General features: G+C 38.9%; 1 protein-coding gene across 4 annotated transcripts in view; it reads left to right on the top strand.

The window, feature by feature from the left end:
* The first annotated feature begins 1486 nt into the window (after positions 1–1486).
* SLC25A14 (solute carrier family 25 member 14) overlaps positions 1487–25081 on the top strand; it is a 58971-nt gene continuing 35376 nt past the window's right edge. Inside the window, exons 1-9 of one of the 4 annotated variants that reach the window (XM_040468190.1) lie at positions 1655–1769; positions 1900–2137; positions 7108–7201; positions 9195–9342; positions 11961–12055; positions 13354–13439; positions 17048–17143; positions 21255–21379; positions 22336–22471. In XM_040468190.1, coding sequence (XP_040324124.1) covers positions 2072–2137; positions 7108–7201; positions 9195–9342; positions 11961–12055; positions 13354–13439; positions 17048–17143; positions 21255–21379; positions 22336–22471 — 846 coding nt within the window. In that variant the 5' untranslated portion in view covers positions 1655–1769; positions 1900–2071. Of the gene's footprint in view, positions 1770–1899; positions 2147–7107; positions 7202–9194; positions 9343–11960; positions 12056–13353; positions 13440–17047; positions 17144–21254; positions 21380–22335; positions 22472–25081 lie in introns of all 4 variants that reach the window. The other 3 variants (XM_040468189.1, XM_040468187.1, XM_040468186.1) reach the window with 3 other exon arrangements.

Here is a 25081-nt window from a genome sequence, read left to right as displayed (position 1 = left end):
CATTATTCATGCATATATTCTTCTAACAATAATAGATCTGAAAGCATTTTATTATTTTTTTTTAATTTTTTTTCAACGTTTATTTATTTTTGGGACAGAGAGAGACAGAGCATGAACGGGGGAGGGGCAGAGAGAGAGGGAGACACAGAATCGGAAACAGGCTCCAGGCTCTGAGCCATCAGCCCTTTTAGAAGCTCTTTATTTATTAGGTATGTTAACCATTTGTTTGTGATATATTACAAGTGTTTTTTAATACTTTGAAATTTTAATTTCATTTATGATGCTATTTTTTAAATGCAATCAGATATATTAATCTTTTCCAATGGGCTGCTGGTCTTGGTTATTTATTTTTTTTGGGACAGAGAGAGACAGAGCATGAACGGGGGAGGGGCAGAGAGAGAGGGAGACACAGAATCGGAAACAGGCTCCAGGCTCTGAGCCATCAGCCCAGAGCCCGACGCGGGGCTCAAACTCACGGACCGCGAGATCGTGACCTGGCTGAAGTCGGACGCTTAACCGACTGCGCCACCCAGGCGCCCCGCGAAGAAATTTTTTAATAGGGGTAAAAACCAGGGTGTTGACTAAAATGAGAAAGGTCCTTTCACAACAAAGGTATTCCAAGGATTAATTGAACAATCACTTATGTGATTGTTAATTCAACAATCACTTATGTGATGTTCCTGGCATTTACCCGCTTTTCCTTGTACTCACCACATAAGCCCTGTTGTTTCATATCCTCACGTGATTTCGGAACGTTCGCGTGTGAGGTTTGAAAATCAAAAGTAGTCCATTGGCCAACAGAATTACCCAGGGTGCTTTGCAACCATTCCTTCTGGTACCAGGGGGCCAGAAGCTGGTCAGTGGGCTTGGTCAACCGGCTCGCTCGCTCGTCATTCTCTGGCTGGTTGTGAGGTTCGGATTAGCTTGGACTCCCCCGTCAGCACTTATACTCTCAAGACTCTAACTTTTTGTGGTCCCACTTTCTGTTTCCAATCTGCTTTTTCTCAATCGTGTGCTTTGAGTACAGGGCCTGAGTCTGACTCCTCAGTCGCTAATACCTGGCGTCTAGTCGGTGCTGAGGTTTATTTACTTACTTGATCTTTATTTTCTTAACGACTTCGGACACTTAATTAAATACCGCTCACTCCTTACCCTCATTTTCCTACTTTTAACTCCTTTGCTCCGCCCCCCTAACTTTCCCTCCTTTTTCATACTTTGCGCGCAGGCGCCTTGCCCCACCCCTTCACTACAGTCTGCAGGCCCCTCGCGTCCCTTAGGTTTGGCTGGCCCCACTCTTCTTGCCCCCCCTTCCTAGTCCAATACGCGCCGCCACCCCCCCTTCCTGCTCCTAGTACGCGCCTCACCCCCCCCCCCCCCCGTAGTCCTGGTACGCGCCAGTTGCCTGGTAACGCGGGAACGAGGCGACATGTCTGCCCCCAACTGGAGAGCACGTGAACTGCAGAAGCTGCCAAATTGTCACGCCTTCCTTCTTTCTCCCTACACATCCCAAAAGTCAGGTTGCCCTCTCTGAGCCTTTGCACCCGCAGCCTGCTCGACTCCCCCGCCTAGACCTCTGTAGTTCCCGCCTCTCATTTTGCGCCTTCTTTTCTAGGCTTTGAGGAGGCGGTGTTGGAATGCCGGAGCCACCACCGTTGCCGAGGCGACAACTTGGTTACTTCCGTTGGTTTCAATGCTTCCGGGTTGGCGTTGCGGTGCCGCTTCCGACTGTGGGAGCCTCGGCTTCCCAGTCGTCCGCTGAGCCTGAGCAGGTGAGGGGGAGCTCCTGGACATCCAGGTTGGGGAGCGGGGCTGGGCCGCGCCAGGCCGCGCGGGACCGGGCTGGCCTTGTTCCCGGCCTGGGAGGGGCTTAACGGTCCTTTGATCTCTCTCTCCCCTCAGCTGAGTCCCTTCCCTGTCTTTCACTCTTCTGGCATCGGTGGTTTTACTTCTTCGATTGAACCCTGCTTCCTCGACCCCCTTGGGAGGCCGCCTTCTTCAGGCGCCTCCCTTCTCTCCACGAACTCGCTCTGACAGCTGAGGAACTGGCAAGATCCTGCTACCCAGAGGGTGAATGGGTATCTTTCCTGGAATAATCCTAATTTTTCTAAGGGTGAAGTTTGCAACGGCGGCCGTGATTGTAAGCGGAGTAAGCAAACACCTCCATTGTGTTAGTGTGAGGGATGCTGTTAAAAGATGCTCCCCTTCAGTTTCTACCCCCTGCCACTCTTTGAGGTCAAGGCATTGAAGGCATCTATTAAAATGCAGTTCAGCTAACTAATTGGGATGACAGCTATTCTCAACATGAATTAGTTTCTCAGATAAGGTAACAAACAGCAGGGACGTTTGTAGCTTGCTGTCAGTGTTTCCTTGTTTGTTTTTTTTTTTTTTTTTTTTTTTTTTTCCAGGCTAGGGATGCTTAGAGTTATTGTGAACTTTTGTCTTCATTCCCTACATCATCAAGTTCCTTTGTGTCTCCATTTTAGAAGTTTATCTCTAACCTCATTGTCAACAAGCATCTTGTCTGCTTTACTTCACAACATCCTAAGCTAGTTTCCTTGCCTATCCTGTTTGGAATCCACTGTTTGCGGCAGCCTGAGTAGGCTAACTAAAATGTGGTGGATTTCCCCAAGTCCCTTCCCTGTTCAAAAACTTACAGCCTCCCTCCCACCCTGCCAAACACACATTTTGGTTTCAAGCCTTTCAGCCTGTTTCTTTATCATACTTCTTGTCTGATAATTGTATCAATCTGTTAAGAGAATTCTCTGTTCAGGTTAGGTTGCACTATTCCTTCTCAGAACAAGCTATACTGATGCCTGCCTCTACATGCTGTGTCCCCCCCCCCCCGTGTTTGTGTCTCTGTTCATCCTCTTTTCCTCCTCCACCCCTCCCTTACCTAGACCTATCCTGATTCTACCTGTACTCTGTCAAGGCCCATTTTAAGTTCTCTCATCTCCACAAGCCTTTCAAATTATTCAGGCCCATGCTGACTGTCTCCTTTACCATGCTTCTGCTCTTACAGTTTGTACTATGTACTTTAATACTTAATTTTTTCTCTAATGAGAAACTTTGATTTCTTCCACCAGACTATAAGCTCTTGAAAGGCAAGTACTCAATTTCATACAACTTTATCCCCACCCCAATCTCCTTGATTGTCCAGGAAAGATAGGTTGAATGATAAATACTGTCCTGATGTTAGAGCATGTGTTCTGTTTTTTTTTTTTTTTTTTTTAACATGAGGTTTATACTCATAGCATGTTGCAGGTTTGGGCATTTTGTATGCTTTCAATAAATATTTGCTTCATTCTCCATTATTACTTCCCAAGTCTGAGTATCTATAATGCCTACTCTTTCTAAAAGGAGAAAGTGAGAAAAACACTCAAGATTTTTCTGACCAGATCTTTGGAGTAATGTAGGGCTATGTAACTTGTATTCTAGGACTTTCTTCCACTCTCTAGGCTATCAGATTTTCCTTAGTCAGACTTCAGTATACACGTTTGCATTTTAAATACATTTTCATTGGCTTCTTTATGCGATGAATATTTAAGGTTTCTGTTTTAATTCAGATGTGGTTTGTTTCCTTTTACCCATATCTGGGGATAGCCCTCACAAGTAAAAATCATTTTTAGTGTGCTTGGGGTCTTTTACACAAGTAATTCTCTGTAACAAAATCAACGGGGGAGAATTAGGCAGAGAACCTCTGACGATCAACAAAAACAAAATGTTATTTACAGAGTGTAGCATTGCTTTGGTCCAGCAAGTTAACTTTCTAAGTTCTCACATAATCTTTTACGTACACACTGCATACATAGATAAAGGATATTACACGGGAACCAACCAAGTATTTAATAGATGTATACCCAATTCTGTGCAAGCTATTCTAAGGGTTATGAAAAGTACTGTGAGACATGGTGTTTGCCTTCAGGGATCTTAGCTAGTTAAGAGAAAAATAACATGGAGCAACTGGAAGATAAGCCTCATCCTGTGTGCCTGAAATTAAGATATACAAGGGGGTGAATGAAGGTTCTAAAAACATTGCACAACTGTGGAATAGGTATGACATGACATGTATGCAGACTTAAAGGTTTTAAGGTGACATTTTAATGATTCAGTAGTGTGATATGGTCTCACAAAAATGACTGCCATTTTCAGCTGTAGTAATTGAAGTATAATATAGTGAGTGATGAAAACTATTGTGGATATTTACCCTGAGAAAGATAATCTATAGGAGGGCATGATAGCTGTCTTTAAATACTTGAAGGACCCTGTAGGGAAAAAGAATACATTCGTTTAATATTACCTCCCCAAATGGGTGAAAACTAGAGGAAGGCAGACTTTTGGCTCAGTACGAGGAAAGAAGGTTTAAAATCAGACCTAACTAAAGATGATAAAGTACTTCTTTGTAACAAGATTCTTTCCTAACATTGGAGGAAAAGGGATTTTACTGTCAGATGGGGGTGGGGAGGTGACAGTGGTAGCAGTGTCAAATTTGGCCAGTGGTCTTCAGAATTTTGGATTTCATGGATCAATAATATTTAAATGAAAGTGTGGAGAGGAGACATAAATTAAGGTAGCCAGTCTTATTTTGCTAAGAAAGGCACTAAACAAAGTCAACTACCAACTATATTTCATACAAGAAAGGTGATTTTAAAAAACGCTCCAGGAGTAGGAAGAACAGGATTTCCTAATAGATAGTCCTTTAAATTAAATACATTTGGCTGAAGAAAAAGGTATTAGGTGCCCTTATTTTCTTTATTTCATCTCAGAATTGTAAAAACTTCATTAAGGAACCACTGGGCCAACTGACTTGAGATTCTATTCCCTGCTATGGCTCTGCCCCCTGCCTTTAACTGACTTATTATTATTGTTCCCTGAGCACATCTTCCTTATTAAAAGTCTGGGTAGCAGGTAATAAAGTTCCGATAGAGGCTTTCTCTGTAATGAGATGAATTGAAAGAAGTTGTAAAAAGAAAGCTTTGGAGAGAAGCATAGCAGCCATTTGAAATGCTAGACTGTTTTGGGAAATCTCTAAATTGTGGGGGGAAAATGCCCTCTCCATTGACCAAACTAAGAGAGGGGATATGTCATGGTCCTTGCTTTTCCATGCTTCCCCTCTCGCTGTGTGTGTCGTGTGTTACTGTTAATTGTAATAAAATGTGCGCATAACTGAAAATGTTAATAAGATAATATTTAGTACTCAAGACTCATTTCAGACTGTAGCTGGTACTAGAAGTGCCTATTCCTGCTTTGTTTTCCAGAATTCCTTTCAATAATTTTCCTCCAAAAGAGCTATCTGTTCCCGACTCTGTATATCAGATGGACTGGCTGATCCCACTAAGCTTGAAAGGAAGTTTCCATAATTATGGAATATTATTTCCATAATTATTATTCCATAATCCATAATTATTCCATAATTATTTGTGGCTTCTAACTAAAACATTTGTCTGCATGTTTGCTATCCTCTTTTGGGAAATTGTTCATTTGTGCTTAGTTACAGAGATTTCCTTCTGGGGAAATAAAGCAAAACCTTGTCTCCTCTAAAAAGAGACTGTGACTCAATGGTGCTAACCTCAGATTGGGCTGTGGGGGAGGTGGGCAGTAAATAATATCTGCTAAAATGTAAATTTTAGTACTTTTCAAAATGTAGTAATGATAATAGCTAATAGTTGAACTAGAGGGCGCCTGGCTGGCTCAGTCTGAAGAGCATGCAACAATAAACTTAAAAAAAGTTGAACTAGGTGGCAGGTACTTTTTCACGTATTTTACATATATCATTTAATTTTCACAACAACCCTATAATATAGGATTTATAATTATCCCCATTTTACAGTTCAGAAAGCCCAGGCATAGAGTGGTTAAGTAACTTGGTAACAGAGCTAGTAAGTGGTAGTGTCAGGGTTTGAACTTAGGTAGTCTTACTTCAGAGTCTTTATTCCTGACCATAAAACATTGGAAGATATTTTTGAAATTCAATAGTATATGTACTGTGAAGTTCTGAAAAAGGAATATTTAAAAGAAATCTGAGAGTCCATCTTAAAAGATTACTTCCAGCTGGACCAGGATTTAGGAGACAATGCATAGAACAGTAGTAGTTCTTAAAGGATGGAAGCACCAGCATTATCCGAAAACTTGCATATTCTCAGGCAGGACCCAGACCACTAATCAGAAATTCTGAGGGTGGCCCAACACTCTGTTTTAATCTCTCTTCTAGATCATCCTGGTGCACATAAAATTGGAAAACCACTGATCTAGAGGGCAGAACTGTGGGGAAAAGAATCCAAGAGAAATAGTTGATAGGAAAAACAAAAATGAAAAGATTGAAGATGACAGGTCTAATGGGGGTGGGATGGGGAAGAAGGCAAGGGGACTGGGAGTCGAATACATTGTTAAAAAGTCAGAACATCAAAGAAAAACATTATTTGTATGTATGTGCTTTAAAAAGACCAAGGAAAAAGAGTCACTAGATGAATGTAAGTTAAATGTCAGGGAGAAGAGAGACATCATTTATATTATTTTCATTCCTCTGGGAACCAGAAGAAGATGAAAAGATACTTAGCTCAGCTTGGGCTTTGTGGGGAGAAGCTGTGTATAGCTAGAAGTAGCTAGATGAATTAAAACCCTGCAGTTTAGTGGAGAGATGAGAGGGCTAAGAATATGAGAGGATAGTGGTGTCAGCCTTTGCTTTGCACCTGAATCAAGATAACTGAATACGATGAACTGCTTTTATGAGATGCCTCAGCCTATATAATTTGAACTCCAGGTTCCTTCACTTGTAATTGTCTAGTTGAATGTCTAAGTTGGTTGTGCTGGATGGACTGAAACCTCTTCTTTGGGTGGGGCTATGGATAACATTAAAGAAACTAGAGAAAGAAGGGCACAAGTTGATCTTTGAGGGAATTGCACGCCTACCCGTACAGAGTGGCAGTAAAGAACACATTCATGATCATCCAGTACATAAAACAGGATCCTCCATTTTGTTTCATTCCACTTGGTAGGGTTTTTCCTCTACATCTGCTTCATTTACTAATTTTGTTGATATAAATAATGTGATCAAACACTAACAAATGCTCCTCACTCTTGTGCCTTGTTCTGATTTGTGTTTATTTTTAGCCCCAGAAAAGTGCCACTGTAAGCCATGAGATGTCTGGTCTGAATTGGAAACCCTTTGTATATGGCGGCCTTGCCTCTATTGTTGCTGAGTTTGGTAAGAATGTGAAAACTGACAAATCTGCTTCTTATGGTATAGATGGTAGCTTATGGTGACAGTTATTTTTGGGGAAAATTAGAGAAAAAGTGAAAAGAAGCTCACTCTCTTTGTTTTAAAAACTATTGTCTCTAAGCCATCGAGTAATATTTTCTAAAAAAGTACTACTAATGGTATGGTGAGTGAGGTTAAGAAAGTCAAACTTAGGGGGTGCCTAGGTGGCTCAGTTGGTTAAGCATCCGACTTTGGCTCGGGTCATGATCCCGCAGTTCGTGGGTCTGAGCCCCGCATCAGGCTCTGTGCTGACAGCTCAGAGCCTGAAGCCTGCTTCAGATTCTGTCTCCCTCCCTGTCTGCCCCTCCCCGACTTGTGCTCTGTCTCTGTTGCTCAAAAATAAATAAATGTTAAAAAAATTTTAATAATAAAAGTCAAACTTAGGAAGATTTTTTTTATAGTTTAATGATTTGTTAATTTGCTCTAGGTTTAAGTAATGTACATGAAAAGATAAAGGGAGTTCGACAATATAGGGGTTTCTGCTATATTTTTGTACTAATGGTCTTTCCTTTATGCTAAGTTGTTTATAACTTTCTTGGTATTCAGACTTTTTTTCTTTTCTTTTTAAAAGTTTGTTATTTATTTTGAGAGAGAGAGAAAGCAAGCATGAGTGGAGGGTGGGGCAGAGAGAGAGGGAGACACAGAATCTGAAGCAGACTCTGCACTGTCAGTGCAGAGCCAGTGGGGGGCTTGAACTCACGAACTGTGAGATCATGACCTGAGCTAAAGTCGGCTGTTTAACCGACTGAGCCACCCAGGCATCCCCAGACTTCTTTTTTCAAACCTCTGTCCCATTTAAAAAAAAATTTTTTTTAACGTTTATTCATTTTTGAGACAGGGAGAGACAGAGCATGAATGGGGGAAGGTCAGAGAGAGAGGGAGACACAGAATCTGAAACAGGCTCCAGGCTCTGAGCTGTCAGCACAGAGCCCGACGTGGGGCTTGAACTCACGGACCGCGAGATCGTGACCTGAGCCGAAGTCGGATGCCCAACCGACTGAGCCACCCAGGCGCCTTTCTGTCCCATTTTAGAAGAAAATTGATTAATAAGATCAAACTGGATTCTTCTCTATTTGATTTTAATTTGGAAATATTTTTTAGATTGTGTTTTTTCATCTCCCAATTTTCTCTTTCCTAAGCTATTTGTAAGTGACCCAACCCATTAATCTTTGTTGACTTTCTTGGCACATGCTCTGGTGTTATGATACCAAAGTCATAAGTGACCAGAGCTACATAATCACCTTGTTAGCTTTAGACTTCGAAATATTCCCTGCAACACATTTTGTCAATGTAATGACCACTTTTGTGTGTGGAGGTAACTAAAGAAGTTTGGTTAAAGACATTTCCCAGGCACTGTGTTAGTTATTAGTCCAGAATTAAACGTAGAACCAAGATGAGTCGGCCAAGTAGGACTTTGCTGTTATCTTTCATAATATTAGGGAACTATTTGTTTCTTGTAAACAGATAAAAGAAACAAAACTCCCAAAACTTTATAATAGTATGTAAGAGTACCTGGAACAGCAATCCCATGCTTTCCCATCTTCTTTGTGAAAAATTAGAGAGATTTATGAAGAAGTGGGGAGTCAAGGTGGGGGGGTGCAGAGGAAGATTCAAATGCCAAACTGTATTATGTTAAAGATGAAATTAAAACATCATTTAAATTATTTTGTATTTGCAGTATATTAGGACCATCTTAAAGCATTTTATTATATCAGTTTCAACTATACTGTGGGCCAAATCCTACTGCCTAGATACAGTACAGTATATTTCACTTTACCATATACAACTCTTCTGAAAGTGGTACTCTTAGTAGAGATATCCCCTATGTGTTATAAAAAGGACTTCATCTTATGTTTTCAAATTGTCATTGGCTTAAATTCAGCCAAAATTTAACCATGACTCTTTGGAGAAACTTATAAATCAGTGTGTTCTTTCATAGGAACTTTCCCTGTGGACCTGACTAAAACACGCCTTCAAGTTCAGGGCCAAAGCATTGATGTCCGTTTTAAAGAAATAAAATACCGAGGAATGTTTCATGCCTTGTTCCGAATCTATAAAGAAGAAGGCGTATTGGCTTTGTATTCTGGGTGAGACTGGATTCTTTCTTTACCTCTTGAATAGAAACACTTTCAAAAAAATTTTTCTGATGTTTATTTATTTTTGAGAGAGAAAGACAGAGCATGAGCAGGGGAAAGGCAGAGAGAGGGAGAAACAGAACTTGAAGCAGGCTCCAGGCTCTGAGCTGTCAGCACAGAGCCCGACGCGGGGCTCAGACCCACGAACCGCAAGATCATGACCTGAGCCTAAGTCAGACGCTTAACTGACTAAGCCACTCAGGCGCCCCAAAACACTTTTTAAAGAAACTATGTATTTCAGTGGTCTGATAGTGTGTGGCCCTTCATATTCACCATTCTAACTTGTAATTCAATATTCCTGTGCAAGTTTCTATTTCACTTGCTTGTAAGTCTTGAGCTTTAGATTTTGTGTTCATCTGGCTTTGCGTGATATATTTTAAAATGGATATCTCATTGCAGCATTGGCTTTCTCCTGTTTTCCTGAGAGTCATCAATAGCCCCTGTGAATAGCAGCACCAATTAATGGCTTATATTTCTGTGGTATTCTTCCTGAGTTGCCAAATACTTCTTTTAAAATTTTCCTCTTTAAAGAAATACTATTCTGGTAGTTTAAGCATAAAATGCAGAATGTGAGAGAGGGAGACTGATCTTTTTTTGTCAATTTTTAATTAGTTATAGGTTTGTGGTTTAGTGTCCATTTTGTCATGTATCTGCTGCCAGTTTCCTAGGCCACTCCTGCATCTAGGTTACCAGTTTACTGCTCAGAGAAGGGACATCAATTTTATTATTAACCTATGTTAGACTTAATTTTGAAAGACAATTTTCTTAGGGAAAAAAATCAAGTAATACATCTCAAAGCAAATGAATCATGGATCATCTGTTTCACCTTGTTCTTTAATCAGCATGGACAATCACAAGATTATTTATTTCTAATAGCAAGCAGTAAAGTCAGAAATATGCATATTTAGTCATCGTTTTTAAAATCTTAACCATCCAAGCTGCTGTCGTCTTTATTTATAACTACTAAAGTATAGTTCTGCAACTTGGAAGAATCTCAAAGGGGGTATGAGTGAGAATGTCTTCAGTTTATAAGCAGAACTTAAATATGGTGAAATCTTGGCTCTAGTATCTTCTTGATAGATGAAAGATATATGTATAGCTGTTAGGAAGTAAGGTTGATTTTTTAAAAATCTCCATGAGGTGAATAATGGTGTGTACTTCTTTTCCTACATTGCTAGATTCAATTTGCTAATATTTTGTTAAGGGTTTTTGCATCTAAATTCATGAGAGATATTTTCCTGTAGTTTTTCCTTTTTGTACTCTTTTTGTCTGGTTTTGATATTGGGGTAATACTAGCCTCATAAAATGAATTGGTAAGTATTCCCTCTCCTTTTTTCTGGAAGAGATTATGTAAGATTAGTGTTGATTTTTTTAGGTGTTTGGTAGAATTCCCCCATTGAAATTGTCTGGGCCTGGAGATTTCCTTTTTGGGAACTTTTAAATTATGAATTAAAATGTTTTAATTGTTATGAGACTATTCAAATGATCTATTTCATGTTTTTTTAATGATTCCCATATTTTTATCTGTTTCATTCTGAATTTTAGTAGTTTGTAGTTTTTGAGGAATTAGTCCATTTCTTCTGAGTTGTTGAATTTATGAGCATAAAGTCGTTTATAGTAGTATTCCCTTATTCTTTTAATGGCTGCAGAATTTGTAGTGCTGTTGCTTGTTTCATTCCTGATATTGGTGACTTCCATCTTTTTATTACTATGAAACTTGCTAGAGGTTTATCAATTTTATTGATTTTTTTCAAAAAAGCTGGATTTTTCTCTATTTTTGTTTTCAGTTTTATTAATTTATGCTCTTTACTATTTCCTCCCCTTCTGCTTGCTTTGGGTTTATTTTGCTCTTCTTTTTCTAGTTTCTTGAGTTAGGAACTTATGTTGATTTGGGATTTCCCTCCTTTCTAATGTAAGCATTTCGTGACGTAAATTTCCCTCTGAGCATTGCTTTGGCTGTGCCCTATGTATTTTAACAGGTTCAATTTTCATTTTCATTCAGTTCTATGTATTTTAAAAATTTCCTTTGAGACTTCTTGTGAACCATGGATTATTTAGAAATGTGATGTTTGATTTCCAAGTGTTTGAGGATTTTCCTTACTGATTTCTAGTTTGATTCCATTATAGTCAGAGAACGTACTCTATATGACTTCAATTCTTTTAAACTTGTTGAGTTTTGGGGTGCCTGGGTGGCTCAGTCGGTTAGGTGTCTGACTCTTAATTTTGGCTCAGGTCATGATCTCATGGTTTGTGGGTTCAAGCCCTGTGTTGAGCTCTGTGCTGACAGCATGGAGCCTACTTGCGATTCTCTCTCTCCCTCTCTCTCTGCCTCTCCCCTGTACTCGCTCACTCTCTAAATAAATGAATAAACTTAAAAAAATAGTTGAGTTTTGTTTTATGATCCAAATATGCTGTCTCTTGGTGAATGTTCCACTATGCTTGAATAAATGCATATTCTGAAGTAGTTGGGTGGAATGAGGTGAGTAATGGAAATGAGTAGACTATCTAGATGTGTTTAATCTGCAAGTGCACATTGAGTACAATTGACTTTTTCTTTCTTTTTTTGGCAGAATCGCTCCTGCTTTGCTAAGACAGGCATCATATGGCACCATCAAAATTGGCATTTACCAAAGCTTGAAGAGATTATTTGTAGAACGTCTAGAAGGTCAGTATAGACTTCTTCTCTTTTAGGGTGATACTCAGAGGGATTATGAGAATCATGCTTACTAAGAAGCATTCATCATAGGATGCTTGAGAGTGGATGACAGTCATTGCAAGGACAAAGCGAGTTCATACTGACTTGGGATTAATCCTTGCAGGAGTGATCTATGAGTTAGAAGGACCTGCTCTTTAAGTTTGTCCCTTTTTCTATCAAAGAAAAAAGAAGGCTTCTGGTCATCACAGAGGGAACATGGACAAGTTTGTCCAGAAAATTAACGCTATCTTCATTGCCAAAAAGACTTCAACTATAAGCAGTTCTGTAGCTGCCAATTTTGATAAGCTTTTGTTAGATGGAGTAATTTTAGACTATTCTAGATTCTGTTGTACCTATGACCACCTTACCCACATTCAGCATTATCCTATATCTCTATTATTGTTGCTGTAGCATTTCTAGCCTGATATTGTACTAAATGGTTATTTTACCACAGGGCTGTTGCATGGTTGTGGATAGCTGGAGAGCCTTTTGATTAGTAATGTCCTTTGAGTTACTTGATTGTCCTAAATTGACGTTTTCTGGAGCCTCTTCTTTGAGGATTCTGAAGGATTTACTTCCTAAAATAATTTCCTTTCACAGATGCTTCACTTGGGTTTACCTAGTTTCTGTTTGTAGGCTCTCCATGGTAAGAAGGCATGGTGAAGATGGAATTTTCATTTTAGAATATTATGCTCTGTTTCATCTTCTTCTTTTTCTTTTTCTTTTTTTTTGGCTGAGTGGATTTAATTTCAAATGACTAGTTTTTCCACATTTGAACTACAGAAACCTGTAAATAGAGGCCAGTAGATATCAAGGCCAGTCAAAATTAATATTTAAGTAATTTTTTTCTGTTACCCATAAGCTTTTACCTTTTAAAATTCTGTTGCTACGTCTTTAGAGTTGATGATTCTCCAGAAAAATACTTAAAAAAAATTTTTAGGTGTTTGAAATGATTGAGGAAGAAATACCATATTCTGAATTTATGTGGGTTATTGCCAGTTGCTCTATACAGAATAATAGGACATGTGCTAGTGTACTTTAGAACTACCTTTAAAAAATAGTGATTTATGTTTTATAATTTTTATGTTTCAGTGATGATATGGGATCTAGAAATACTTGAGTTTTTTTTTTTTTTTAATTTTCATAAGCTTTGTGGTTCATTTCTCACAGTCAATTCTCTGCCCAGGGTTCCCTTTCTCTGAAAGATCAGTACTTTATTCTCAGAAACTAGTACTTAATACAAGCAGAATTTTTTTTCCTTTTTACAGATGAAACTCTTCTAATTAATATGATCTGTGGGGTAGTGTCAGGAGTGATATCTTCCGCTATAGCCAACCCCACTGATGTACTAAAGGTAAGAGAGGTCTGGTAGCATTGGATGTATGCAATGTGATGTGAAAAGAGCATGAACTTTGAGTCAGATCTCCACTTGCCAGCTGTAAAACTTTTGGCAAATCACTTAACTGTGTTAAGCCTTAGTTTCCTCATTTGTAAAATGAAGATAATTTAGTACCTATTGCATAGGTTTGTTTAGGATTAGAGATAATATGTGTAGACTGCCTATCACACTTGGTAGATTGTAGATGCTCAGTAAATAATAGTCAATTTATTATGATATGCATTGATCCTTTGGTCTTTAGAGTATGCAGAGCTGTATAAGATTCTTTCCAAGGACTATGTAATTTTAAGGGAATCAGTTTTCAGATACCTCATTTCCATTTATATTCTTCTAAAATTGATCTGAGAAAGAACTTGTGTTTTCATTTTTAATAGTTCTTTTCCCACCTTACAAAAGAAAGGCATACTCCCAACCCATTTTAAATCTCAGTATGGTATATTGACCAGTGGTGTAACCTGGGGTACCAAACAAAGGGATACATCAAAATATAGTTTTTGGAGAAGACTCCTTTAATAGCTAATTGAGGTACCTTAGTCTATAATGCATCTGTCTTTTCTTGTCTTACCTATATTTCCATTAAGGATGAGATTTGGCTTTTAAATGGTATATTTTGGTTTGTGTTGGGATATTCTGAATACAAAACTCGAACAGTATAGGTTAGTGGTATTGATTTTTAAAAATATAATTGGATTTCTTTCAGATTTTATCAAAAGACAGGATGAAACATTCATTTTATAATATCAATCATCATCTTATTTTATCTCATAAAATGGTAAACAGTTTCTACATAGTTACTAACTTATTTAAACTTAGGATTAATTAAAAGCACTAAATATATGATTATAATGTGTGAGAGGGTCACAAGTTTTTGAGAGTTATTTTAGAGGGAATATGAGAAAAAGAGGACATATGCTTTATTTATTTGAAACCTTAGGTGGTTAGGTTAGTGAAGGAGAGATCTATTGCAATTCAGAGAGTTTTGAGAACCAAGAGAGTGACATGAAAAACCGCACACAAGAAAGAAACCAGTGATGGTTGATGGAGAAAATATATGAAATGAACTTTCTAGGTTAAATTGAGAGTAATATATACAGAATTTTTATCACTTTTGATTTGAAGAGTAAGTATTTGTGAAGAGAACTGATTGTATCCTAAAACTCTAAAATATTTGCAATATAATTACACTTGACCTTTTCAAGAACAATAATACTTAACTCCCTAAAGTTTCCTTTCTTATCCATGTGGATCCTAGATTTAATCACCTAAGTGATTCACTTCAATTTCCTGTCCCTTTGACCTGCCTGGTACAATTACAACCATTGACCCATGCTATAATCTTCCTTTTCCTTTCTTATACCTGGGTAGGGCTGAAGGCGCTGGGGGTGGGTTGAGTCACAAACTTAGACTGTGATGGTACCAATATAGGATCTATAATCATAATCGGGTTGTTCAGTTCTTGCGTATATCCTTGAACAGCTCTTTCTTTGATCTATGTGTTGCTTCCTTGCCTTTGTATATATAGCTCTCTGACTGTAATGCCTTTTACCCCTTTTCTCATGAATTTATCCTTCAGGACTGCTCAGGAACAGGGCCAGGACTAGGATGAGACAAATGAGGTGCTCCTTGTGGATGCAAAATGGAAGGGGGCACAAAAGAAAACCACCTCAGTAATCAAGAGAGATAACATTTAAAAAAATTTTTTTAATGTTTTTTATTTTGAGAGGAGCTCAAGCCAGGGAGGGGCAGAGAGAGAGGGAGACACAGAATCTGAAGCAGGCTCCAGGCTCTGAGCTGTCAGCACAGAGCCTGATGTGGGGCTCGAACTCATGAACCACGAGATCATGACCTGAGCTGAAGTTGGACACTTAACCAACTGAGCCACCCAGGCGCCCCGAGAGATAACATTTTTATGCAATATTTTTCAAAAATTAAAATGAATGCAAATTATTCACGATGAATAAAGTATCAATATTTGTATAATTCATCTCACCTCCTCACCCTAATCTCATCCTGTTGGATTCTGTCTTTAGTTAAATTTTTGATATTTGGTTCATTGTGGGTTTTTCTGCATTCATTTTCATGTCTTAAAATATTGAATTATTATTTGGATTACTGAGGTTTTTTTGAGTCCCCCTCCTACATTTGGTGCCGGAGGAAAGTGCCATACTTGCCTCACCCTAGTCCCAGCCCTGCTCAGGAATCACTTCCTTAAAGAAGTCTCCTACTTGCTTCACCCTAGTCCCAGCCCTGCTCAGAAATTACCTCCTTAAAGAAGTCTCCTACTTACCATAGGATATTTGTAGTTTTTTAAATTTATCTTTGTAATAGTTTCTATTCCGATTTAACTGAGCTTAGGTTTTTATCTCAAAACTCTTAGTAGTAGCAGTTGACTTTCCACGTAAAAACATGCTGTTGTCTCCTGATTTACCAAAGACATTTATTTTATTTTATTTTTTTAAATTTTTTTTTCAATGTTTATTTATTTTTTTGGGGACAGAGAGAGACAGAGCATGAACGGGGGAGGGTCAGAGAGAGAGGGAGACACAGCATCGGAAACAGGCTCCAGGCTCCGAGCCATCAGCCCAGAGCCTGACGCGGGGCTGAAACTCACGGACTGCGAGATCGTGACCTGGCTGAAGTCAGACGCTCAACCGACTGCGCCACCCAGGCGCCTCTCAAAGACATTTATTGAAACCTAGAGTTGTGCATCCTGAAAATCAGGCCCACATTTGGGCCACTAGTATTTAACGACTGGCTGCTATGATTCTATGTGTGCAGTCACGGGGGGAATTGTACCAAATCTTTCATGTGGCTTTTTTTTTAATTTTTAATTTTTGTTTATTTTTGAGAGAGAGAGAGTGCATGCAAGCTGGGGTGGAGCAGAGAGAGAGGGAGACAGAATCCAAAGCAGGCTCCGTACTGTCAGCACAGAGCTCAATGCAGGTCTTGAACTCATGAATGGTGAGATAATGACCTGAGCCAAAGTTGGACGCTTAACCGACTGAGCTACCCAGTTGCCCCAACTAATCACATTTTAGAAGAATTATTTTCTACCCTCACTGAGTACTTGTTCTCTTTTTCCCAAAATTTCTTCCAGCTCTAGAATTGATTGACTTAGTATAAGGAACGTGAGGCTAATGAAAATCATTTTTTTAATTAAAAAATTTTTTTTTAACATTTATTTATTATTGAGAGACAGAGCATGAGCATGGGAGGGACAGAGAGAGGGGGAGACACAGAATCTGAAGCAGGTTCCAGGCTCTGAGCTGTTAGCACAGAGCCCAACACAGGGCTGGAACTCACAAACCGCGAGATCATGACCTGAGCTGAAGTCTGACACTTAACCAACTGAGCCACCCAGGCACCCCTGATGAAAATCATTTTTATAAGACATACTTTTACACAAATTACACTTCTAAAATATATAGTTTGTCATTAATTTCATCAGAATAGCAGGGTAACATTTCTGAGAATTCCCAAATACTGTTTCCTTAATTTTAAATGAGTGAAACCTCTCATTTTGGTCTCTGTTAAAACAAAATGTTCACCCCTTCTTACTTTAGATTCGAATGCAGGCTCAAGGAAGTCTGTTCCAAGGCAGCATGATTGGCAGCTTCATCGATATATACCAACAAGAAGGTGCCAGGGGTCTGTGGAGGGTAAGTACTCTTTATGCAGCTTTCCTATAAATTTGCAAAGAATACTTCTTATACGAAGCCATAAAATTATGAATTGTCATCTTACGCTGTGTAATTTTTTGTAACCCAGAACATAAGGTAAGAAACTTTCTTATCACCTATGAAAGGACCAGAACTTACCAGTTTCTTTATTTCTGCTTAATGTTTGGGGATGTTTGTGTGAGAGAAGTTAATGACATTACTTGAGGTAGTCATTTTGATTTGTTTAAATTCACAGTGAATTTAATTCTTCAATACATATTTTTGCCAGTTTTGTACTAACGCTGCACTATATGTTTGTGATAGTCTCTGATTACCTAAAACAGCTTTTCTTAACCTTATAAAAAGTAAAAATTGTACTAAAAATATTGAGATCTATAAAAGAAAAAAATCCAGTATTATTAACTAGAGATAATCACTGTTAACATTTTGCCATTTAATCTTCCAGTCTTCTATCTACTCCTGTTTTTGTTTTTGTTCCTATAACTTATCTTATTTTAATCACTTAATAAGACTACTTGTAGAATATACACAGATAGTAGAATGGGAAATCCATTAATAAATAGGCTCTTAAAGAAGAGAGCTTTGTGTTTTTTTTTCTTCCTTCATATTTTTCCCCAACTTCCTATAAAAATTTTAAACATACAGAAAAGTTGAAAGAACAGAACAGTGAACACCTTATATACCCAGATTAAATGACTGTTAACATCTGGCCATATATGCTTTATCTGTTTATGTGTGTGTACACAGATAAACATACACACACATTCTTTTTTTTTTTTTTTTTTGCTAACTTATTTGAAAGGAAGTTGCAGACATCATGGTACTCTCCTAAATAGTTCGTTATGCATCTCCTAAGAAATAAGGACATTCTCCTATATAATAATACATAATAATGATATCATTATCACACCTAAGAAAATTAACAAGTCCTTAATACCTAACATCCAGTCTGTATTCAAATTTTCCTTATTGATGAGACCAGGCCAGTTTTCTTATAGAATGTTTCCCCTGTATTTCCTTCAAACTGGAAGTTAGGTTTGTTGACTTGATTAGATTCACATTAAACATTTTGGTAAGAGAACTTCATAGGTTACACTGTATATTTCATATTGTATCAAAGCAAGAAGCACATATTACTTTGTCCCACAATTAATGATGCCAAGTTTGATTATTTGGTAAGATGATGTCCACCAGATCTCACCATTGTAAGAGATAAAAAATTTTCCCCCTTTGTAATTAGCAGGTAACCTGTAGGGTGATACTCTAGCAACATGCATATATCCTGTTACTTAATAACCTTTCACTTAATGGTCTTAGCATCCATTAATGATCCTTGAGGTTTGGTTTTTGATAACAGGGTGCACTTTCTTGATTAGTCTAATTTAAAACCAGAAAATGGACCTAACTAGATATTTTCACAAACTAATGCTAAGGGAAAGACAAAGCAGGAATGACAATAGGGAGTTTTTGTCAAAACATAGCTACTTTATTTTTAGTTAAAAATTTTAATTGTGGTAAAATACACGTAACATAAAACTTAGCATCTTAAACATTTTTAAATGTACAGTTCAGTAGTGGTAAGTACATTTACATTGTTGTACAGTTAGTCTCTAGATTTCTTTTTTCTTGCAAAACTGAAACTCTGTACCCATTAAACAACTCCCCATTTTCCCCTCCCCCTGGTGACCATCCTTCTATCTGTCTCTTATGAATTTGACTATTCTGGATACCTCATGTAAGTGGAATCATACAGTATTTTTATTTTGTTACTGGCTTATTTTACTTAGCATAATTTGTTCCACGTTCACTCATGTTGTCACTTGTCAGAATATCCTTCCTTTTTAAGGCTGAACAATACTCCATTGTATCTATATACCACATTTTATTTATCTGTTCATCTGTTAATGGGCATTTAAGTTGTTTCTGTATCTTGGCTTTTGTGAATAATGCTACTCTGAATATGGGTGTGAAAATATCTCTTCAAGACTCTGATTTCAGTTCTTTTGTGTGTATACCCAGAAGCGAGATTGCTGGATCACATGGTAATTCTATGTTTAATGTTTTGAGGAATGGAACATAGCTACTTTCATGATCCAGGCTGCTTAAATCGTCCAGGCATGTAAGATAAAGAAGTGAAGTACATTGTGTTATGTACTCTTTTGACACAGACGTGTCTTATTTGCATATTAAAATATAGGAATAGGGGTGCCTGGGTGGCTCAGTTGGTTAAGCATCTGACTTCAGCTCAGGTCATGATCTTGAGGTTCGTGAGTTTGAGCCCTGCATCAGGCTCTCTGCTGTCAGCACAGAGCCTGCTTTGGATCCTCTGTCCCCCTCACTCTACCCCTCCCCCACTCACACGCTCTTTGTCTCTCTCAAAATAAACTTAAAAAAAAATACAGGAATATTTTTTCATTTCAACATGGAAATAGGTTTACATTTTTCTTCAAACACATGGTCTCCTTTGTCATTGTTTTATTTTCCTGCTTTAATTGTCACATGAGTACTGGAAACATTTTATTTTCTAACTTCATTGTAAGAAATAACAGCACAAGTGAAAGTCAGAGTTGGAGACACGGTAGAGAGTGATGGGGACCCTGGTGAACTGGAAAGCAGTGTGGACCCTATTCATTGTTGTCTTGCATGATGGGAGTCCAGTGTGGCCAAAGTGTTTGGGATTTCAAGAGAAGCTGAAAATCTGCATTCCTATGGGAAGTATCCTGTTTTTTATACACTGACAGCTAATTCGGCCTTCTAGAAACACTGTGTAGGCCACACACAACATGTCTACATGTTGCCTGAATTTGGCCCATGGGCTCCAATTTGGGGCGTTACTGTTCAGCAAGGTAGTCTTCTCTGAAGATCGTCTTCTAACACTGTTGAGCAGGTGGAAGTGTCCGAGAGGAAGGCACTGTTGGGCCAGCCAGCCCGACCAGCAGAATTAGACATCTTCTGATGATAGCACAGCTACGTCACTTCCACTTTATGAGTTGAATTTGGGAGTTTATAAATGAGCAGTTTATAACAGGTATCCCAGAAAGCACTTGTCCCCGTGATATGTTATTTTCAAATGTAAATGACATTTTATTTTTTAAAATGTTTATTTTTGAGAGAAAGAGAGTATGAGCAAGGGAGGGGCAGAGAGGGACAGATGATCAGAAACAGGCTCCACATTGACAGCTGCGAGCCCCATGTGGGGCTGAAACTCACGAACTGCAAGATCATGACCTAAACCGAAGTTGGATGCTCAACTGACTGAGCCACCCAGGAGTCCCTATTTTATTTTTTTAATGTTTGTTTATTTTTGAAAGAGAGAGCGAGCATGTATGCATGAGAACTGGGGAGAGGCAGAGAGGGAGGGAGCCTGAGGATCCAAAGCGAGTTCTGCGCTGACAGCAGAGAGCCCAGTGCAGGGCTCGAACTCAGGAACCTTGAGATCATGACCTTGAGCCGAAGTCGGACACTTAACTGACTGAGCCACCCAGGTGCCCCCAGACTTGGATTTTTATGTCACTTTGCAACTCCCAACCTGTTTTGTTCTGTTTTATTTTTATTTATTTGTTTTTTAAATCATACTTTTTTTTGAGAGAGAGGGGGCTCAAGTGAGCGAGAGGCAGAGAGAGAGAATCCCACAAGGGGCAGAGTGGGGGGGTAGAGAGAGACAGAGAGAGAGAAGGGCTCACCTGGAATGGGGCTCGTGCTCACCCGAAGCGGGGCGTGAGCTCACCCAATGTGGAGCTCAAACTCACGAACCACGAGATCATGACCTGAGCCGAAGTCAGATACTTAGTGACTGAGCCATCTAGGTGCTCCTCTCTCATATTTTAATGTTTATTTTGAGAGAGAGAGAATGTGCACATGGGAGGGACAGAGAGAGAGGGACTCCCAAGCAAGCTCTGCACTGTCTGCACAGAGCTGAACGTGGGGCTCGATCTCACAATCCAATTCATGAGATCATGACCTGAGCCTAAATCAAGAGTTGGACACTTAACAGACTGAGCCACCCAGGTGCCCCTTGTTCACTTTTTTTACAATTTATGTCACTAACCTGTGTATTTCTTTGGTGTGTAATATCACTTACATATTGCAGGGTGTTGTCCCAACTGCTCAGCGGGCTGCCATTGTTGTGGGCGTGGAGTTACCAGTCTATGATATTACAAAGAAGCATTTAATATTGTCAGGGGTGATGGGAGACACAATTTTAACTCACTTTGTGTAAGTATTATAGGCTGTGCTTATTCCATATTTCCATTATTTTAAGCACAAAAAGCATCTTTCACTGAGGTCCTCATGTAGAATCAATAATGGGTACAGATGGTCTAGATACTCCTCTCTGTCTTATCTCCAGAACTTCAAGCCTTCTAATACTTGTACAGAGATCCTAGATGCTGTGGGTAGATACTGTACTGTGGGTAGATACTGTAGATACTGTACTACCACTGTACTTGGTAGCAGTGTCTAATACAATAGCCTATCAGATGTCTAGGATTTGCATTTGTTCATACACAGCCTCTATATCTAATTTTATCTGTTATTTTCTTTGGTTAAGTTTGGATCAGAAAGCAAACTTTTCTCAATGAGAATCAGAAAAAAGTGAAAATTTATAGGGCCTGTGAAACAAAACTACAGTTTTGGGCTAAAGACTGTTGCTAGCCTTATCCTACATTCTCTTCATATTGGAACTTTTATGATACTTTACCGCTCAAAGTATACCGCATTTGGTATATGATGCTGTGGTATGAAAACTTATATATCTAATAGATGATGTGTGTTAGTTTCTGCTTAGGGATCCTGCTAGACTTCTAAATTGCACCCCCCCCGCCCCCTACCAAAGGCTAAGTTTTGGATTGAAAAGTGAAGGGCATAATACTTTTTAAAGGATTTTATTTTTAAGTAAACTCTACACTCAGTATGGGGCTTGAACTTACTCCCTGAGATCAAGAGTCACATGCTCTACGGACTGAGCCAGCCAGGTGCCCCACAGGGATACCTTTTGAATGATATTTCTTTAGAACACATTTCCTCTCTCTTTAGATTGTAATGAAAGGGCAAGTGCCAAGTTTTATCTGATGAGTCTGACTCATCATACAGTTATGAATTTATGTTTGGCGTAATTTCTGTTTAGTCAGGGTTGGAAGTGAGGTGGTTTATCTTAAAGTTTTCATTTTTAGTTCCAGCTTTACATGCGGCTTGGCTGGTGCTCTGGCTTCCAATCCAGTTGATGTGGTTCGAACTCGCATGATGAACCAGAGGGCAATCGTGGGACATGTGGACCTTTACAAGGGTACTTTGGATGGTATTTTAAAGGTATGCACGCTGTAGGCTTGGTTTGCATTTTTGATTTTCTTAGATGTCTCAGGCATTCTTTCAGTCCTTATTCTTGGTTGCTATGTATCATTTTGAAGATGGAAGAATCATTATGTATATTTTTAATAGCCTCTCAGAATAAGTTCCAGTTATAAAAGCTGTCTCCTTGGCAATCTGCTGATATGCAGTGGTCCTTAATATTATCATTCCAGTTTGAATACTTGAGACTGCAGGATACTTTTATTGATAGCACCATGTAGAATTATTGACAGATAGAAGGGACTTAAGATATCCCACATTTACCTGCTTCAGGTAAGACAGAGACCCTGTAATAGAAAATCTGGTACTCCATTTCAGTTCATTATTGTGCTGTTGCTTACACTTTGCCTTTGAAAGTTTCTGCGATGCTATGTTTGTAGGAAACTGAATATCATAAATGTGTTGTGTAATCACTGGTGATCATCCTTCTACAAAAAGCAAATTTGGGGCCAAAATATGACATTTCCATATGGTTTCTCTGTGCTGTCAGTTTAGTTTAACAACCATTTATTATCTAACAGGAACCATTTTAGTAGATACAGAGAAATTACAGTATACTGCAGGTGTACAAACAGATAATCAGCACAGCCTGGTAAACCTGATAAACTCAGGGACCTATGGAAGGAAATTCTAGTCTAATTTGGAAGTTTAGGATAGGCTCCCTGTAGATGGTGGCATCTTGAATAACTCACATGTGTTGAGTGTTTTACTTTGTATCAGAAACTGTCCTAATGAGACTTACATGTATTCATTCACTTAATCCTCATCATTACCCCATGTGGTAGATACTAAAGCACTAGAGATTAACTAACCTGCCCCAAATTTTGCAGCTAGTGGGGTTTCAGCTCAGACCATTTGGCTTCAAACTAACATTCTTAACTTTTACACTGTAGTGCCTTTCTTATGTTGATGGCTAAGAGGTTAAATAGGTTATAAAGGATATTGAATGCTATGCTGAGGTACTTGGGTTTTTTTTTAACTTGATGGGGAGCTATTGAAAGATCTTAATCAGGTTAGATTTGTATTTTAGATCACTTTGGGTTTGTAAGACAGTGGTTCTCAGGTGCATTGGAGCCACCTGGGGAAACTTTCACAGCTCCTGTGTCTACTGTAGACCAATGAACTCAGAACTTATGGGGGTAAGGGACCTAGGTTGAAAGTATTTTTAAAAGTCCTCAGGTGATTGCAGTGTTCACCTAAGGTTGAAAAGCCATTCACTTATCTAAGGGGTAAGCCTGGAGCAGTGGTTCTTAAGGCATTAACTTGCCTCGGAATCACCTGGAGGGCTTATTCAAATGCACATGGCTGGGGCCCATCACCAGATTCTGATTCAGCAGGTCTTGAATAGGGACTTGAGAATTTGTGTTTCTAACCAGTTCTCAGGCAATACTGAGACTCTGGATACTACACTTTGAGAAACAATGACCTAGAGATAGGGAAGCTGATTAGAAAGCTGTTAGTAATCTAAGATAGAGGCAATAAAGCCTGAATTTGAGCACTGTAGTGGGGATGCAGAAGATAGGATAGAGTTGAGAATAATTTAGTTGATAAAGTCAATAGGATTTGCTTGACTAGGTGTGGAGAGGTGTGGGAGAAAGGAAGTGTCAGAGATAAGTTCCCAGTTCTTTGTTTTGGTGACTATGTGGTGATTCCCATTGACACAGTTATCACAGGAAAAACAGGTTTTTTTGGGCGGGGTGGGGGGGGGGGGAGACAGTACAGTTTTGGATACTTAGTTTGAAATGCATGAGGAACATGCAGTGGATATATTTGGAGACCTTAGTCTTAACTCAGGGGAGAGTTTAGGGATATAGACAGGTGTTACATAACTGTGGAGGGAGAGACCAAGGAGAGAACGTAGAGGAGTTCACATCATTTTTGCCTTTCTAGCACACTAGAGTATTATGCATTCCTTCCATTAATAGTGATTCACAGAGGAAATGATTCTCAGACTTTGGGAAGTAGAGTTTGGTAAAAGCCCCTCTTTGCTATTTCTGACATGCTTACCCTTCCACTTGACAATCGCTGGTATAGAGAGAGAGAAAGGGAGGGCCAAGGAAATAACTCTGAGGAATACCAATTGCTAAGGGTTGGCAGGTGGGAAACCTAGGAGAGACACCGAAAGATAACAGTCAAAAGATATGAGGAAACTTAGAAGAGCCATGGAAGCCAAGGGAGTAATGAGTTTGAAGAAGAGATGAGTAGTTATTTAATGCCAACTGGAATAGAGAGGTCCAATATAAGGACTACAAACTGTTGGATTTGATATTTTCTAGAGGAGGTTTGCTGGAATGATGTTTGCAAAAGCTAGATTGATGTGCATGAGGAGTGTGTTTAATTATTCATTCATCCAGTACAAAAATGTTTAAGTCTTATGTGCCAGGTGCTGTTCTAGTTTGGTGAACAGAAAAGTTTTGGCCTTTGTCATGACACTTTAATTCTAACAGAGACAGGTAAACACATAGGAATCAAGGGTAAATAGACAAGTGTAAAATACTCTTTCAAGAAGGCTGGCTAACAGGAGATAGAACGTACAATAATAGAGTAATAGCTAGCATTTAGTGAATGCTT

Source organism: Herpailurus yagouaroundi, unplaced genomic scaffold, assembly GCF_014898765.1.
Source record: "Herpailurus yagouaroundi ecotype Mexico unplaced genomic scaffold, PumYag 67681, whole genome shotgun sequence".
NCBI lineage: Eukaryota > Metazoa > Chordata > Mammalia > Carnivora > Felidae > Herpailurus > Herpailurus yagouaroundi.
Note: the sequence above shows the minus strand (reverse complement) of the source record. Positions and strands in the feature narration are given on the sequence as shown.